The sequence below is a fragment of the Lolium rigidum genome, chromosome 3 (assembly GCF_022539505.1).
Source record: "Lolium rigidum isolate FL_2022 chromosome 3, APGP_CSIRO_Lrig_0.1, whole genome shotgun sequence".
In the NCBI taxonomy this organism is placed as follows: domain Eukaryota; kingdom Viridiplantae; phylum Streptophyta; class Magnoliopsida; order Poales; family Poaceae; genus Lolium; species Lolium rigidum.
In genome coordinates, this window is record NC_061510.1 from 113,844,796 (window position 1) to 113,862,985 (window position 18,190).

At 46.7% G+C, this 18,190-nt stretch overlaps 2 protein-coding genes across 2 annotated transcripts; one reads left to right on the forward strand and one right to left on the reverse strand.

Annotated features, from left to right (window-relative positions):
- Positions 1-501: 501 nt before the first annotated feature.
- LOC124698028 (cyclin-dependent kinase A-1) lies at positions 502-4,566 on the forward strand. The gene is made up of 8 exons (XM_047230552.1): positions 502-535; positions 648-832; positions 1,135-1,255; positions 3,144-3,317; positions 3,762-3,925; positions 4,017-4,104; positions 4,200-4,253; positions 4,338-4,566. Exons 1-8 carry the CDS (start codon positions 527-529, stop codon positions 4,425-4,427), a joined length of 885 nt encoding a protein of 294 aa, XP_047086508.1. The 5' UTR covers positions 502-526; the 3' UTR covers positions 4,428-4,566.
- Positions 4,567-5,495: 929 nt separating this feature from the next.
- Positions 5,496-7,927, reverse strand: LOC124695376 (post-GPI attachment to proteins factor 3-like). Its single transcript, XM_047228229.1, has 5 exons — positions 7,815-7,927; positions 6,793-7,054; positions 6,504-6,703; positions 6,227-6,414; positions 5,496-5,787 (listed from the first exon to the last, which is right to left on the reverse strand). Exons 1-5 carry the CDS (start codon positions 7,925-7,927, stop codon positions 5,501-5,503), a joined length of 1,050 nt encoding a protein of 349 aa, XP_047084185.1. The 3' UTR covers positions 5,496-5,500.
- Positions 7,928-18,190: the final 10,263 nt, after the last annotated feature.

An 18,190-nucleotide genomic window follows, 5' to 3' on the forward strand; every position in this document is an offset into this window, starting at 1 on the left:
GACATTATAATGTGATCGGTACACCTTAACTATGTACCACATACCATGAAAGAGTGCCGAATAGACAACGCGGCTTAGATACCGCCGAGTTTTCGCAATCGTTTTGGGGCAATTTTCATGCAATTTGATTCCATTGACTAGATAATAGCCTCACTAAATCCATTTCAACAATAATAAATAAATAGAAACCCTAAAAAAATCCACCCATAGCAGCACCCAAGAAATTAAGAAACCCACAAAAAGGCAAGGTGGACTGGGGCAGAAAAGACTCAGTCAAACGGCTGATAAAGGTGGAGGACCTGCCTGCAACACCAATATTTACAAGGAGGCAGCGGGCGAGAGAGAGAGACCAGCCCAGCACACCCAAACCCCAATGGCGGCAGCAGCTTTGCCCGCCGCTCTCGCTCGTCCCCGCTCCTGATCCCCTCTCCCCGTCTCCCGCCTCCTCCTCCCCCTCCCCTCACCCGCTCGTGTCCATTCCGCCGCCACCACCGTCGCCGCCGCCGCCGTCGCGCATTGGACGCCGATGGACCAGGTAACCGGCGCGGCACCGAGCGATCTGCTTCCATCCGGATACGAGGGTTCCTGGTACTCCGATTCGATTTCCTCGTCTCACTCTTCTCACCTGTGTGTTTGCGCGCGTGCAGTACGAGAAGGAGGAGAAGATCGGGGAGGGCACGTACGGGGTGGTGTACAGGGCGCGGGACAGGGTCACCAACGAGACGATCGCGCTCAAGAAGATCCGCCTCGAGCAGGAGGACGAGGGCGTCCCCTCCACCGCCATCCGCGAGATCTCGCTGCTCAAGGAGATGCAGCACGGCAACATCGTCAAGTGAGCACGCCAGCCACTCCCCTCCCCTCCCCCCTTCCCCCCCTGTTTATCGGACAGCATTGACTTTCTTGCTTACCTACACCGGATTTAGGATTTAGCATCTATCGATTGGCCGAACTAGCTCGGATTGATTGATTTGCTGAAACGGGCATTAAGTCGGCCTCTGCTTTTATGCAACAGAAACCACGCCCGGTTTTGATTGATGGCGCCATGTTAATGTACTCCTAGCATCACTAATGTCGTTGCATTTGTGGTGAGGAGGTGCTGCTATGCTGAGAAGCTCTACTCATTTTCTCCTGCAGGCTACACGATGTTATCCACAGCGAGAAGCGCATATGGCTCGTCTTTGAGTACCTGGATCTGGACCTCAAGAAGTTCATGGACTCTTCTCCAGAGTTCGCCAAGAGCCCTGCTTTGATCAAGGTGAGCACATAGTAAGGGTGTGCCTATGTCTCAGTTGACTGAGATTTTCTTAAGTCTCAGTCAACTTAGAAAAGTGCAACTACAGTTTAAAGAAAAGTGCAACTTAATTCAGTTGCACATTTCTGTCAGAAAAGTGCAATTGCATTTTTTTAACAGAAAAGTGCAACTCAAAGCATATTTTTGTAAGTGACTTAGACTTAAGAAAATCTCAGTTGACTGAGACATAGCAAAACCGACATAGTAATGTGTGCCGCTGTGAACTTGCTCCTACTGCTTTCCGTATACAGTTAGACCTTGAAGCACTCGCTTGACCCTGTCCTGATCGATGATTCCGTACATGTCATACAGTAGTGTTGGGAAGAGCTTGTCTGCTTGTGACAGAGCAATGCTTAGTGTTGAGCAGGATAAGCAATGTTACTAAGGAATAGGCTGTTGGTTGTGGACTTGTAGTAGACCACAGTTTCAGTCCACTGCCTTCTCATTTCGTGTAAAAGATTTATTTAGCTGCCATATGCTGCACAATTATTGATCAAAGACAAGACCAAAGCGGAACCCACATTACGTCTCGTGCGCTCCACATATGGCGTATCATCTGTCTTCTTCTGTCACTGTGGTTTATATGGTAGAACAGTGCCTGTTTTGTTGTTCACTAGGGCCACACTTAGCGTAAACCAGTATGCACAGTTGGGGAAAAGTACCCATGTCTGTATTCCCCTGTGCACCTGCTCACTGTTGAACTTGACAACGTGTTGCACCTGAATGCCACTGATATTTATGATATATATATGGACGTGTGATGTTTGGACATATATGTCTGTTTACTTTGGAGATGCCATGTAAGTACGTTGTTGTGCTAAGATTGGACTTTTCTTAGTCCAAAACTAGCTGAATCCCTGTCGCGGCAGATGCTAAAATGCATAGTCTGAATACAGAGTTGTATTTGCTATACAGATGCAATGCTTGTTATTGGAAATATAGTTGTATTTCTGTTACAGATGTAACTGTTTCAATGTTATCTGAGTATCTTCACTGTTACAAACTTGGCCCGCCGAAATAAACGGTGTAATCTTTCTCTATTTTATCTCCTAAATGTGGGAATTTCTGACATCTCAAAGCGAACATCGGGATTCTTTTAACCCTGAGATGACTCAGTAACATCGATACACTATAGGGACAATGAACCATTATGTTGCCTTTTAAGACTGCCTTGGGCTCTAGTCCCGAACACGATAGCTGGCCAACAGAGGCCATCTCCTCCTCACATTAGATGTACTGTACAGCGCTTTCGCGCTCTACAGTAACTCCTGCTAGTTGTAAAAAAACATGGCTTCACTGTTAGTTGTAGCTTCGTTGCTCTAAATGATTGGCAGTGTGGTACCACCACCATCACCGCAGTGCTGTATGATCCCCATGTGGGCACCGTTTCTGTCATATTTGTTGTCTTTGTGTAAATATTTACTGCACACAGAGCTGGCACTATTTCCTTCAACTACCACTTCTGACAGCCATGGGCTGTGGTCTTGTGGGTCAAAGTAGTTGGTGCATTCCTTGACATGCTGTTATTTTCTGATTACTGATTAGTATTACCTGTTCATTGGCATATGGTTCTGCTGGTCATGTTAGAGTTTGCTTACAGTATGCGTTGTAGCAATATATTTTAGATCAACCGAACTGTATATAAATATGAAGTTCATGCAACATTGTTTTTTATTAAGTGGCTTGTACTGGTATACAAAGAGCAATAAAGATAGCATGAGTGCAAGCATTACATTCTATTGTACTGTCTTTATGCCTTCATTCCTAGCATAATTGTTTGACTCAAAATGCATTAGCTTCTTCTGGTTGCATCTTTGTATGTGAGTATGTGACTGTTTTCTTCTTTCTCCAGTCATATCTCTATCAGATACTCCGCGGCGTTGCTTATTGTCATTCTCATAGAGTTCTTCATCGAGATTTGAAACCTCAGAATTTATTGATAGATCGGCGTACTAACGCATTGAAGCTTGCAGACTTTGGTTTAGCCAGGGCATTTGGAATCCCTGTTCGTACATTTACTCATGAGGTATTTTTCTTTTATTACTCGTTTACAAGTGCCTTGAAAACTGTTCCAGTACCACGTCACCTTTTGGCAGGATCTTAGTAATACAATTTTGCATCTTAGTATGTACTCCCTCCATACCGGTTTATGGAGCAATTACGCACTTCGAGAAATAAGTTTGGCTACAAATTTGGTTAACAAAATATGAGATATATCCCAAAAAAATTATACCATTGGATTTGTATTCAAAAAATGTTTCTAATAATATAATCTTTGTGATATATATCTTAAATTTTCTTGACTAAATTAGTAGTCAAACTTGTTTCTCGAAGTGCGTATTTGCCCATTAATCTGGTATGGAGGGAGTACTACATATGCTTTTGCATCTAAACAAGCTCATTGTTCTTCTATCAAACAACACCATGGCACATCAACTCACAAGGCATGTCTATGGGAAGTATTTTTCAGGTAGTAACATTATGGTACAGAGCTCCAGAAATTCTTCTTGGAGCGAGGCAGTATTCCACACCAGTTGATGTGTGGTCAGTGGGCTGTATCTTTGCAGAAATGGTGAACCAGAAGCCACTGTTTCCTGGCGATTCTGAGATTGATGAATTATTTAAGATATTCAGGTTCGATTCTCTCCCTGATTTCTCATCTGTTAAGAGCTCTTCTTGTCTACTCTATCTGATTTACGTGTTACATTCTGGTTATTCAATGAAGGGTACTTGGCACTCCAACAGAACAAACTTGGCCAGGAGTGAGCTCCTTGCCTGACTATAAGTCTGCTTTCCCCAAGTGGCAGGCAGAGGTGTGAACACAGCTTAAACTTTTCATTAGGCATTTATAGTGCCATATGTATCATGTCACTGATATTCCTTGACTGGAATCTTCACTAATCTCCAGGAGCTGGCCACTGTTGTCCCCAATCTTGGATCTGTTGGCTTGGACCTTCTCTCCGTAAGTCAAAGACACACCCGTCTATGATCATGAACATGACGCCACGTACTATAACTGTATTGAAGTCCTTCTTTTCACTGGCAGAAAATGCTTCGGTTCGAGCCAAGCAAAAGGATCACAGCTAGGCAGGCTCTGGAGCACGAGTACTTCAAGGACATCGAGGTGGTACAATGAGCTGGCTATTTATTTGATGTTGCATTGGTTGGCATATCTTTGAGCTGGGCTGCTCATTTCATTCCTTTCGTGAACGTTGTGCCTTTGGCGTTTTTGTCATTCAGCTGGATATTTCGGATCTGGTGTGTTGGAGGTGTACTCAGGAATGCTTAATAGATTACCATCTTGGTTTCTATCTGTTCAAAGTAAATATTCCCGTGTGTTTGTTTATCATTGAGCATTTGGTGGTTTGCAGTCTATATTTTAACCAATTGCTTGATCGGGTTGCAAGAACAGCCATTGCTCATTGTATGCTCTCCTGATACTGGATGTGAAACTGCTGTCTCATGGAAACAGGTATTTAGTTTTTTCAAATATTTGCTGCACACAAAATTCGATGAGCCATGAACTTGCAAAGTATGCCCGAGCCAATTATTGGATGGCTTGCTGAATCAGCGCTTGCCTTGTTGACACTTCTTGTTTTGACAATGAGGATGTAATCCCTTCTGCTAGAGTGCTAGTTAATGTAAGTCCCTGTTTCATCACAAAAAGGAGGTTGACTTTTGGATGGTCTAATTTTCTTGCGTAGTTTCTCTTCTCGGCATAATAGTTTTACGTTGCAAGCTGAAGTCACAGCTTTGTACGTGTCACTATGCAAGGCTCGTCAGGCAAAAATATGAAGAATATCAATTCATTAATTCAACCAATGCAAGCTGAACCTTGTTTCATAACATCTCTAAGCAGTCACACACGTTAGCAAAAGAGTTTGTTTACACCTCTAGGCAATCACACTCCTCAGCAAAGATCATGCCACGATATATATCCAGAAAACAGCTATATCAGCTATCTGAACAACACAAATCTATCAAATATTCCATTGGCTTATAAATAAGAGAATACAAGTGGCTATCAGTAAGTTTCAAACCATGTAAACCTCTTGGACCGAGGCAAAAAGTAGCATGGAAAAAACAGTAATTCACAGACGAAATCACCTAAATTTACATGAAAAAAAAACCCATCTTTACATAGAGCCGAGTGCAGAAAAGTTTTCACAGATTAAACCACCCCTAGTTGATATCTGCGCTGGCACCTTGTCATCGTTTCTTCTTCAGGATTGCCGACGTGCGCATCTCAGCATCTTCCTTGGCGAAGCTCCACCAAAGGTACGACATGGGAATAGCCATGGCAAGGCAGACTGCATGACCATCTACATACCCCCACCGTGGAGGAACGTCTTGGGCTTCCAGGAATACTGAGAGGATACCCCCAAGAGCAACAAACATGATCTTCAGCCGTGAAGGATGCCTTGTCATAGCAGCCCACAATGCCCACACGAGGAGCTGAGCAATGCTAATAACAGTACAAACCTTCGTGTTCAGGCCTGCATAGTTTATAAGGCTAAGCATTTAATTTTCAGGATTACCGCCAGGAAATACCAATCTCAGAATTTTAGCAGCAGAAACAAAGAATTTAATTTCCAGGCCTACATAGTTTATAAGGCTAAGCATTTAATTTCCAGGCTTTTCTCGCCTCATGGTCATGGCATAAGCGAAACAAGGAATTTTGAAACTGTGGCAAACTAGCCCACAATGCCCACACGAGGAGCTGAGCAATGCTAATAACAGTACAGACCTTCGTGTTCACGCCTGCATAGTTTATAAGGTTAGGACAGCTAAGCGTTCAATTTCCAGCATCACCACCAGGAAATACCAATCTCAGAATTTTAGCAGTAGCAGTTAGCTTTTCTCGGTCCATGATCACGTATACGTGAAACAAGGAATTTTGGAACTGTGACAAACTAGCTTCAGTGTGAAGGTTACCTTTGTTAAGGTCGTAGAAGTTCAGGTACAAGATGTGGGTCGTTACAAAAGCCAGAATTGGAGCTGCAACCATCACCCGTGAAGCTTCATCCCTCAAACTTGAAGCTCGCAGTATGGCCAAGATGAGGGAGTAGCCCAGGAAGGCAGCAGTTGATGAGAAATATAGCTTTTCTGTCCAAGCGGTATCACTGCAACAGGTAGATGAACATGATTAGCTAGGTACTGACCAAAACCCATCTGAATGTACGTTTTTTTCCATTTACTGGACTGGACCTACCAGCTGTGATATATGGCACTCCAGAACCACGAATTCATGGCCAGGAGCCCGTAAATGTGCCAGAGTCCAGTATATTCATAGTACGTCGCTTGAGTTTCAGGTCTGAGAGGCAGCTTGTATGAAAGCAAGAGGAAAAAAGATAGCCATCCATTGAACTGCACAAGAAGAGTCAGAGCAGATAGAGCTGCCGAAAAAGGTTCCTGCGAATGAAACAACAGCAGTTGTGTAAGTAAGAGAAACGAGACATTAAGAAGCTGCAGCTAAACTGAAATGTGCTCCAACTAGCCACCTGAAACACGGATGCACGTTTCAGAGGCCATTTGCCGTGATACTTGACCGGCCCTGGGCCAAGCTCTTCCCTCTCCTCTTCCCTCTCCATCATGCAGTGGTACCGGCATTCGCTGTTGCAGTTCCACTCCTTCCACTGCAGGTACAGCGGCTCGTGCGCGTACCAGGATTTGTCAGCGGGCTGATCATCGGTGGGAACAATGCAGTGCTTGATGGAGTCCTCTTTGAGGGCGCCGGTCTTTTGGCATTCTTCCACGCAAGATCTGGTAAGAGAAAGGAAAACGTGAGCAACTCCGCATGTTGATTGGGTTTTTGGCCATGCCATAAGCTCAAATTGCAGGACAGATCAAACCAGCAAAATATCCACAATGCTAAAAACGATGGCACAAATGTCCCCTACGAGTCTCCCCAATTTTGTGGCGGCACGAGTTTCTCTCAATCCCCATCTCCCCAGTTATTGAATTCGGAACCTAAAAATCGCGCAGCCGCAATCCAATGTTCCTCCGAATAGGGGACATGGGACAGATTCAGAGCAGCCAGTACAGATTCATATGTAACTTCCCAATCAAGTCCAATAGCCGGAATCTTAGCATGAGATGTTTGGCAGCTGCGAATCGTGCAAACCGCCTGACCAGGGCTTGAGCCGACAACGCCATATGAGCAATAGTAGACACCGCGCCCGAAATCCATCCCAAATGCCCCTGACGGTTTTATCCTCCTCCTCCTCTTCCTCTCGAGCTGACAGTTGAGGTAGTTCAACAGGACAGGTACGGGCCATGCAAATCGCAGCCCCAATTACTACATGATTACAACTAGTTCGAGCTACAGTTCCCCGCAGAAAATCAGTAAATTACCATGGTACTACCAATGTTAATTAAACAAGCAATATCTCGTAGTACAGTACTACTAAAAATCGAGGGTGGAGCTGCGTGCAACCAACACGAACCGCCCCCAACTGCCAGCGAGGAAATAGCGGCGGGAGGAATCTCGTGTGGGAGAGGAACTGGTAGGAGCAGCACCCACCTGTAGAGCGGATCGGCGTCGCCGTCCTCCGCCGCCGCGGAAGTAGCAAAGGCCGCGGCCAGTAGACCGAGAAGCATCACCAGCAGCAGTGAAGCCTTGCTGCCTCGCCCCATCACCCCTCGCCCACCGCCGGCGCGGCTCCGAATTCGGCGGGCGGACTAAGTCGGCAGCAGCTACCTACCGAGCGGGGCGCGGCGGAGATCCGTACATAGCCTGCGAGGGAGGCCAGTAGGAGGAGGAGTCGTGGGAGGAAGAAGGTGCGAGCGTGTGATTGGTTTTGTGTTTGGGGGTGCTCCGCGTGTTTGGGGGGGGAGCAAATCGACAGAGAGGACGATGAGACGGGAGGGCGCACGGCACACGATAGCAACAGCTTTTATTCATTCAGTCCGGACTTTTCCTTCCTCATCTCTCTCTCTCCCTATCTCTCTGGAGAGAGTCTGGATGGACGTGCGTGCGCCGCTCGCATCGCATTGGTTGTCAATGTCAGGGCTCCCTCCGTCTGGACGTCTGGTTGTGCTGGGGGAGGGATGGGCCACGACCCCACGGGGACGGCGAGGGGGAGGGGCTGGGAGTAGAATAAACCTGCACTGACTGTCACGGCCGGATCGAGATCGGGGCACGGAGCACCTCGTGTTTTGTTCTATTCGCGTACATGTATCTTTCTTGAGCTAAGTGAGAGTATATTGTAGGAGTACTTTCGCTGGTTTTGTTTCGGAACATCAGGGTGTGTTTGTATTGGGGATGTGGTGGAAAAGAATGGAACCGTTACGCACATAGAGCCCGTTCCTGTGTTCAGTTGCAAATTGGAATGAAATGAAGTGGTTCCTCCAAATGGAATATTCCCTCTAGATCCGGAATGAAGTGGTTCCTCCGATTCGGCCGGACGAGGTGGAACGGGTGACTGTCTCACGCTGATTAATTAAGTTTAGCAATAATTAACCAAGTTTAGCAATAATTAATCAAGTTTAGCACTACTTAATTAAGTTTAGCAAATAATTAATCGGGTGACTATCTCACCCATTCCATTCCATTCTCATCCCATTCCAAAACCGAACACAGGGATGGAACCGTTCCGTGATAAATTTTTTTGTCCAAACCAAACATAGGGATGAAACGGTTCCGTGACAGTGGAATGGAATGGTTCCATTCCATTCCACCCCATCCCCAAACCGAACACACCCCAAGTACTACTATCTGGATGCATGATCTTTTTTAAAATGTATAGGAGTATAAAAACCAATATTGAGAAGATAAGTGTTTAAATTTTTACGTAATTTTAAAACTCGAGAGTTATGCAGGAAAAGAGGTAAATAGTGCAGGTGCATTTGGCTTCTCATGCAAATAAAATAAAATGCGACATAAGCTCTATCTTGAGAATGGAGGGCATCAAAACGAATTCCACTGGAATTTGGTCACACCAATACTATGATCCAAATGGCTGGCCTCCCTACGAAAATTTTCTATGGGTTGGGATCCTCCAAAATCCCATTTAAGCTGAAGAGACCCTCACCCAATATATTGGGTGTGTCGAGTTTTAGGATTGATCAAGTCGCCTAAGATGTCCCGCTACTGGCATTGGTTTTCGCTAAAAGGATGATGATGATATGCAGTAGAAGAACATTGTTTACAGCACCAAGTTTTTTTTTGTTGTAAAACTGACAACGTAAATAAAATAGGAAGAATCAAGAGTAAAAGTTTGACTGGTGATGTTTCATCCGAGTTTTGTTCATATTCTAAGGGTAGTTTCCATCATTTATCACATGGTTTTGTTCTACAGACAAACCTAAAGCTTTTACCGTGGATTTGTGAGTAACCAAAATAATTTATGCGAAGCATCAAGCAAGGTAGTGTGTTTTGCCTGAACCCAAACTTTCCTGTATACTTTTTTTTTTGCGAATTAAAGGGCTTTATTGATTAATCGATAGGATTACAATCACTCTCTAGAGTGTGAGCAAGAAACCTCGGGTTATAATTAATCCAGAGGCATCTCCTTCTATCTGAACTAGCTTGCTTAGCACATAAATGAGCAGCGGTATTTGCTTCCCGCCCAATAGCTAGAATGCTAAAACTAGTAAAAGCCCTACTAATCTCTCTTATCTCCTGAAGGATGGATCTCAGTTTAGACCTATTCTGATCATCGTCGTTGCACATTTTAACCGCCACTGATGAGTCACTTTTGATAACAACATTTGTATATCCCCTCTCCTAAGCGAGTCTTGCAGCTTCCCGTATGGCCAGCGCCTCCATCGATACTGTCTGCATGATCGAACCAAAGGGCTTGAGCCCTAATCAGATAACCTTGATGATCCCGCACCACCAATCCAGTGCCTCCTGACATCGACTGGTCGTAGAAGCTGGCATCCGTATTTATTTTGATAACTCCATCATCTGGCGGTGTCCAGTGAGCCTTTGGTTTCAGAACCTTCTTCAACTTTTCCCGTCCAACATGTGCAAGGTCGAGGGTGGTTTGCAGTACCCACCGAACCGAGTCCATGACACTGCGCCCTCCATCACCATGCCTCCTGGCATTTCTTTCTTGCCACACTGACCAGCAGCCACATAGAATCATGGCCGTATGTGACTCTGTCATTGTCTTGCTATCAACCATGTCCATAGCCCATGAATCTGGGTGAAAATTTGGCAGTTTAACATACGCCGTATTTTTTAATTCATCCCAGAAGATCTTTGCCCAAGTGCAGCCGAAGAGAGCATGCATAATTGTCTCCTCTTGTTTGCCACATGCCTCACAAAAAGCCAACTTCTCCATATGCCTGGATTTAAGAACCTGTCTCGCTGGGATATAACCTTTAGTCACTCTCCACCAGAATGATCGAATTTTGGGTGGCACCGGAAGTTTCCAAAACCTTTTCCAACATAATTTTGCTTCAGAACTTGCCGGTTGTGTGGCGTACTGAGCTGAGGACAATAGCCTATAAGCAGACCGAACTGAAAAAATTCCGTTCTCCACTTGTGTCCATCCCCATTCGTCCTCTGCAAATCTCCCTAGAGGTATCTGACGAACCGCTCGTCTATCTGTCTCGATTAGATTTGCCTCCAACTTCTCCTCGGACCAGCACATTTGTTCATTGTCGATTAGTTCACCAACTGTTGTTGCTTTAGCCTCAATAGGCTTACATAACGGCCGACCATTACTGTTAGCTGGTATCCAAGGATCATCAAAGAGACGTATTGTACTGCCATCACCAACACGTTTTATCAGACCCTTCCTCAAAGCATCTCTTCCATGTAGGATGGCACGCCACACATGTGAAGAGTTTCTTTTCTTTTTTGCACACATGAAATCAGAGCCATGATAATATTTACCTCGTAGCACTCTAGCACACAACGAGTCAGGCTTTGTCATTAGTCGCCATCCTTGCTTTGCTAACATAGCCTGATTGAATAACTGAAAATCTCGAAAGCCCATCCCTCCATCTGATTTTGGGATAGCTATATCGGACCACTTTTTCCAGTGAATCTTTTGCTTCTTTTCATCTCCTCCCCACCAGAATCTAGCAATAATACTAGTAATCTTCTTGCACATCTTCTTAGAGAGACGAAAGCAACTCATTGATTAAGGGTGTGTTTGGTAGCCCGGGCCAACAGAGAATAGCAATCTGCACTCATACAAGCTGACCCTAGCTTAGTTGGACTCAGATTTTATGGTGTGTTTGGTAGCTCGGGTGAACAGAGACATGCTAAGTGGGTCTGTTGTTTGGTGGGCTGTATGTACTGAGAATAGCTGTGGAGGTATAATATTTACACAATGACCCTTGCATACAACAAATGAACACAGATGGGTCCCTCTATACAAATTAAAAAGCAATCGGGTCCCTGTAAACAGACAGAAAAAAGCAATCGGGTCCCTGGCAACAGCTCGGTCAGCTCCGGCGAGGTGGCTCAGCTCCGGTGGCTCTCCAGCTCGTCGCCGCCCGCGTGAAGCCCAGCAGTAGCTCGCTGCCTCATCCTCCCGGTACTCCTCCATGGGCAGCAGCAGCCAACCGTCGGCTGAGTGCTCGTCCTGTGAGCATCGGGCGCGGGCGACCATGGCGCGCCGGGCCGAGGCGGAGCTCGGGCACGCCGGGCCAAGGCGGATCTCGAGCGCGGCGGGCCGAGGCAGAGCTCGGGCGCGTCGGGCTGAGGGGGATCTCGAGCGCGTCGGGCAGTGGCTGGTCGAGCTCACAGGCGGCGCGTCGTCTCCATGGCGCCTCCCGCCGGCGCGTCGTTCCCGTGGAGGTCGCCGGCGCGTCGTTCTCGTGGAGGTCGCCGGCGCGTCGTTCCCGTGGAGGTCGCCGGTGCGTACGGGGCGCGGTGGCGCTTTGGGAGGAGGACCTGGCGGGTAGAGGGAGCGAGAGGGGGATGGGGGAAAATGAGGACTGCGGGTGGGGGTCTGGGGGGTGTGGGGCGTGGGCCAGCGGCTTGCTACAGTTTTTTGCGGGGCGAGCTCAGCCTGGCCGACCTGCGAAGCTCGATTTCTGCTTCTCATCTCGACCTGGCTGAGAGGCTTTTTTGGTACGAGGTCAGCAGTGCCGAGTTGGACCGAGCCGGTCTAACAAACAACAAATAGGCACTTCAGCTAGGTTGGGTTGAGAATATCTGAGGTGACCCGGGCCACCAAACAGACCCTAAGTAGGTATAGCTTGGCATATAGCTTTGACCAGTACCTCTCTAGCAGCTCCGCTCAATTTCCTTGTCGCCAGACCATTCACCAGCTTTTTAATCCTTGCAACAATATGCTCAAATTGATCATCCATAGACCGACCTAGAGCCGTAGGCAACCCAGATACCTCTCTACTAGAGCCTCTGCTTCAATCCCGGATAGCTCGTGAACTTCATTCTTCATCTCCTCGGTACAATTGGCGCTGAAAAGACTCGCTGATTTGGCACGGTTGATAAGCCGACCCGAGCCAATTCCGTATGTTTCAAGTATAGAATGCAGTCTAGATGCTCCCTGGCGAAGCTTGCGCAAAAACAAGGCGATCATCCGCAAACAATAGATGTGAGAGCCATGGAGCATGGATCCCCACTCGAATACCACGTGACAGGAATTGCGGTCCTGAGAATTTAAGAAGGCAGCTAAGACCTTCTCCACAAATAAGAAACAAGTAGGGAGAGATTGGGTCGCCCTGCCTAATACCCCTGGTGGGTTTAAAGTACTCAGAAAACTGCCCATTCACCCTCACCGAGAAAGATACCGTTTGGACACATTTCATCACCAATTCAACCCATCTTCCAGAAAAACCTAGCTTCTCCATTATAGCTCTTAAGTAGATCCACTCTACCCGATCATAAGCCTTTGCCATATCAAGCTTAATGGCACAAGCACCACTCTTCCCCTTTTTCTTTTTCAAATAGTGAATGCTTTCAAAGGCCGTAATGATATTGTCAGTTATTAAGCGGCCAGGGACAAACGCACTCTGCTCCTCAGATATGATTTCCTCCAAAACAGGCCTCAGCCGAAGTGCTAGCACTTTTGATGCTATTTTGTAGAGGACATTACACAATGCAATCGGTCTCATACTTGAGACAGATCTTGCGGCTGCTTGATTTTTGGAATTAAAACCAGCAGTCGTGCGATTTACAATCTCCGGCATATCACCTCCCTCCAAAAATCTTCTAATAGCAACACATACACTTTCCTTCAAAAGATCCCAATGCTTAATATAAAACCCCGCCGTGAAGCCATCCGGACCAGGTGATTTGTTTGGGTGCATCATAAAAAGAGCCTTCTCTATCTCCCAATCCGTGAAGGGTGCACATAGTTGTTCATTCATCTCATGCGTCACCTTCCTTGGAACATAATTGGTAATTACCTTCGGACAGGTATTTTCTTGTGCTGTAAAAAGACTAGTGTAGAAATTAGTAGCAGCAACTTCCATCTCAGACTGGACAGATGTAAAAGTACCATCCTCCTTGCGCAATGAGACGATTTTATTTGTCCTCGTTCTCTCTTTCACCTTTGCATGAAAAAAACCTGTATTCCGATCCCCCTCCTTAAGCCAAAGAGCGCGAGATCGTTGCTTCATCATTATTTCTTCACGTGACAAGAGCTCTGTTATTTTATACATCAAATCCTTCTCTTCCCTAGAAGGTCCAGATCCGATTGAATTGGCTCTCAACCGATCAAGTTTCTCTCGCATGATTCTAAGTTGTTTGTTAACTGAACCAAATTCTTCTCTACTCCACTTGGTCAGGTTTGAACTCAATTGGCCCAATGCCGCTTGAAGCTCGCTCAGGTCCCCACTGCCGGTCGGCCACCCTTCCTCTATAACCTTTTGATAATTTTCGTGACAAGTCCACATATTCTCAAAACGAAATGGCCGTCTAAGATTACTTCCTCCCAACCATTCCGATCGAGACACTTTTATTAACAGTGCACAATGATCAGACTTGGTAGTTTGAATGTGACTCACTGTCGTGTTATCAAACAAATCTATGAACGTGTCATCTCCAAGACCCCTGTCCAATCTTACTTTTATGTTAGCTCCTTCTTGCTGACGGTTGTCCCAAGTGTATGGGAGGCCAATATATCCAAGATCAGCCATTCGACAATAATCAACCGCATCTCGGAATCCCTCCATTTTCCACTCTTCTCGATCATTCCCTCCAAATTGTTCTGTTGCACTAAGAACTTCATTAAAATCTCCGGCACAGATCCATGGCCTATCGAATTCCCTTCTAAGGTACTTGAGTAGCTCCCAGTTTCTTCTCCTTGCTGTTCTCTTTGGATCCCCATAAAAACCTGTAAATCTCCATTCGGTTGGCCCTGTGGAGTTATTTTTGATCATGACATCAATATGATTCCTGCTAAAAGATTTCAGCGTTACATCAGAGTCATTATTCCAGTACATCACCAAGCCTCCACTGGAACCCTCACTTTTCACACCAAAAGCTCTGTCAAACCCAAACCTCCACTTTAATTCTTGAGAACGAGTTTCAGACATTTTGGTTTCCGAGAGGAAAACCACCCCTGCATGATGCAGCCTGATCAAGCTGCTAATTTCCTGAACTATTTCGGGTCGCCCACATCCCCGGCAATTCAGACCTAGTAGATTCATTGTGCCAAGCACGCAAATCACGAGACCTCCAAAAGCAAAACCAAAAGCGATCAGCTCTAAACCAGGACTGATTTCAGCATGCAAAGCAGAACCAGACAAGCATCCAATCTGCTCCACCAATATCTCAAAGTTTCAGATCGAAACTGTAACCTCGAAAACTCACCGCCGGAGGGACCGGGGGAGGACAGGGACCCTACACGGGTACAGGTGCCAGCGCTGCCGTATCCAGACGCCGGAAAAACTACAGCCACCGCGGCGGCGGCGGCCGTCGTGAGTCACGACCTAGATCGCCTTACAGTCGCCATACCAGAAAACGCTTCGTCCCCTTCTTTGATTGGCCAACTTTCCTGTATACTGGTTAGATACATTTGAGAAAAGAAAAAGCATACATTGACCAGAATCCAAACGTACTCCACGATGCATCCCGACAAGAACAAACCAATCATGTACCACAAGGTGAGACGACAAGGGTTAATATGTTATATCAGGAAACATGGCGCGTTCAATCTGCAAATACAGCTGAGAGCAACAGACCAAAAGACTTTCGGTGATTATCCTGGTTTTTCTAATCGCCCAAAACGCGCGCGGGGGCCCATCCGCGTGAGCGCACGACGCTTCACGACGTGGGAAGAGCCGAGACCCCACCTACCTCACCTTTCGCCAGCCATCCGACGGTCTCCGTCGCACCGGCCGGCCGCGCTGCGCCGTCCGATCGCGGCCGTACGTGGACGTCGCGTCGCACCGTACAATACCCTTGCCCTGATTGCTGTCTCTAATTAAGAAACCGCGATGAGTAGTAGACTCTCACGTTAGCCGTTGACTTAGGGTTAGTATACGAGCCAATGACCGACCATTAGTGCGATCTAACTGTTATCTTGTCATGTCAACATCGATGGTTAGCGAGTACACTAAGTACTCAACTGTTTGTCATCAAGAAGATGTTCTTGTTTACAGTTTTCTGGTTCGTTGTCCCGTTGATACTTTTCTGATGTGGAGATTATTGTTACCAGTTTGATGCTGACATCTTTTCTTTCTTTTAGAACTGACACTGAGACACTGACGTCTCTCCTTTGCGAGAATAGGTGAAGCGATGTCGACGTCTCAAACGGAGACTCTTCTTTCTAGCAGGTATGTTGGATACTGATTTTCCTTTTTCTTAGGTGAGCCGATGCATCGCAGCCAGTTTGGCTTAGCAAATGATTTCCCTTTTTCTTTTTCAACAATACACCACGAAACGTGTATTAATCATATAAAAGAAAGTACACAAAAACGGTTGATACAAGGTCGAGAAGGGTACAACTACAACTCTACTCCACGTGGATGGTAGAACGCCAACCATGGCTCCCACGATACAAACACACAGCCGACTAACAAACTAGAGAATGCTTTGACCAAGAACTATTGCGCCCCGGAAGCCCACGCTCTAAGTGTTGACCAAACATCAACCCCATCAGATGCACCGAGGACTCCGAACAACCAAAGCAAGGGCTCCAAGAAGGGAACGACACTGTTGTGCCGCCACCGCCCATCGAAAGACAGATAGGGTTTCCACCATGCTCGAGGCGGGGGAGCACGAGCAAGGACATGCCGATGTCTCCAAGGTGGCGACGCCAACAGGCGTCGCCGTCATCAATATCACGCAGGGATTTCACCCTGGCATGTTGTCAACCCCCAAATCCATCGAACATCGCATGAATGAGCCTCCTTTTAGCACACTGCTGAAGAGAGGCCCATAGGAACGGTACTTGGCAAAGTAAGAGGCGCCGACCGTCGGTCCGCCACCACAACTGGACGGAAGTGGACGATGGAGGTCCAGGCCACCGCCGCCAGGACGCCCGCCAGCACAACAACGGTGCTAAGCGGCCAGCGGCCAACCCACACCTACCACTGCCAAGCCAGCCCCACAAGCCCGTCCCTAAACCGAGCTCGACACCATAGCAACAGAAACACCGCCGTGAGGAAGAACCTAAGTTAGCGAAATCTCAGTTGCACCCTACTTACAATCTCAAGCTGTTAGCAGTTCCGTTTGGCTTACTTCATTTTTTTTTTCCGGAGTGAAGTTTATACTGTACTTGCAATCTGGTGACCGGACGCGAGACTGACATGCAAGGAGCTCATCCCACCCCATGCCATGGCAGGCCCAGAAAACAGTTGCAAACAAAGATTGGCCCTGTCAACTACCTATTTGCTCAGCCCATGGAAGTAATCACAAAGAAAATATGATAAAGTCCCCTAAAAAAACGTGATAAAGACACAACATTATATTTGCCGCAAATTTGCTAGAGGAACATATGTATCGTCACGTGGATGGAAATTAGACAGGATCATACATTCATACGCAGATCAAAAGCCTCTAACTCGATCGATCAAATCAGACCTTGAAACATTTACACGTCGACGTGCTTTTCAAGTGAGCCGCCGTCCAGAATTGACAGAGCTACAGTTGGCTAAATAGATCTTCTTTTTACCTGCGCATTTTTTTTGGAAAGCAACCACATATTTCATTAATCGAAAATCAAGTTACATAAAGCAACATGTGAAAACTAGAAGATAAACCAAATAAAATGATTATTTTGAATTTGCAGATAAAATGCTAAAAGATTGAGAAATACAAAACGTTCCCTAAGATTTCCTGCAACCACTGTAGCCAGCATCCGCCGCCCAACTCCAGCGCCGCCGAGACGGACACAAGAAAAGACGCCGAGCCTCCATTATTGCAAGATCCAGAAAAGCACCATCGCCAACGAGACTTTATGAGTCGATGAACATGCCTGCTGCAACCAGCGAGGCACATATCGCTATGGCACGTCGATCGGGGGACGTCCCCATGTTGTCTTGGACAAAGATACACTGCCTCCTATCGACGAAGTAGGATAAGAACGACATATCCACCACCTTCGGACCAACATCTTCGTTCCAGAAGAACCACCTCGCCTCGCTAGCGTCGTCGCGGATAACAACGAACGACGGCGACACAACGAGAAACATATCTCGCCAGATCTGAAGAACGGCGAGAAGACCAAGTTGTCGATCCGAAGGACCGACCAACACACTTTGCCATCAACTCCGAGACGCCGCCAGAAGGTCATCGCCAGTGTGGGAATAGAGTTGAGGCAGATTTATTAGCCCAGACGCCGCTCCCACCATCCCAACGGTGCACCATAGGAAACAAAACCTAACCCTAACTACTAGGACAAAACGAAGGAACAAGATCCCCCTCCCTCATGCCACCATCGTAGCGGTGAGTGAAAGGAGAGGGGACCAGGACAAACGCCCTGGCCGGATGAGATCGGGAGGATGTGGCCGTGCTACCTCTCG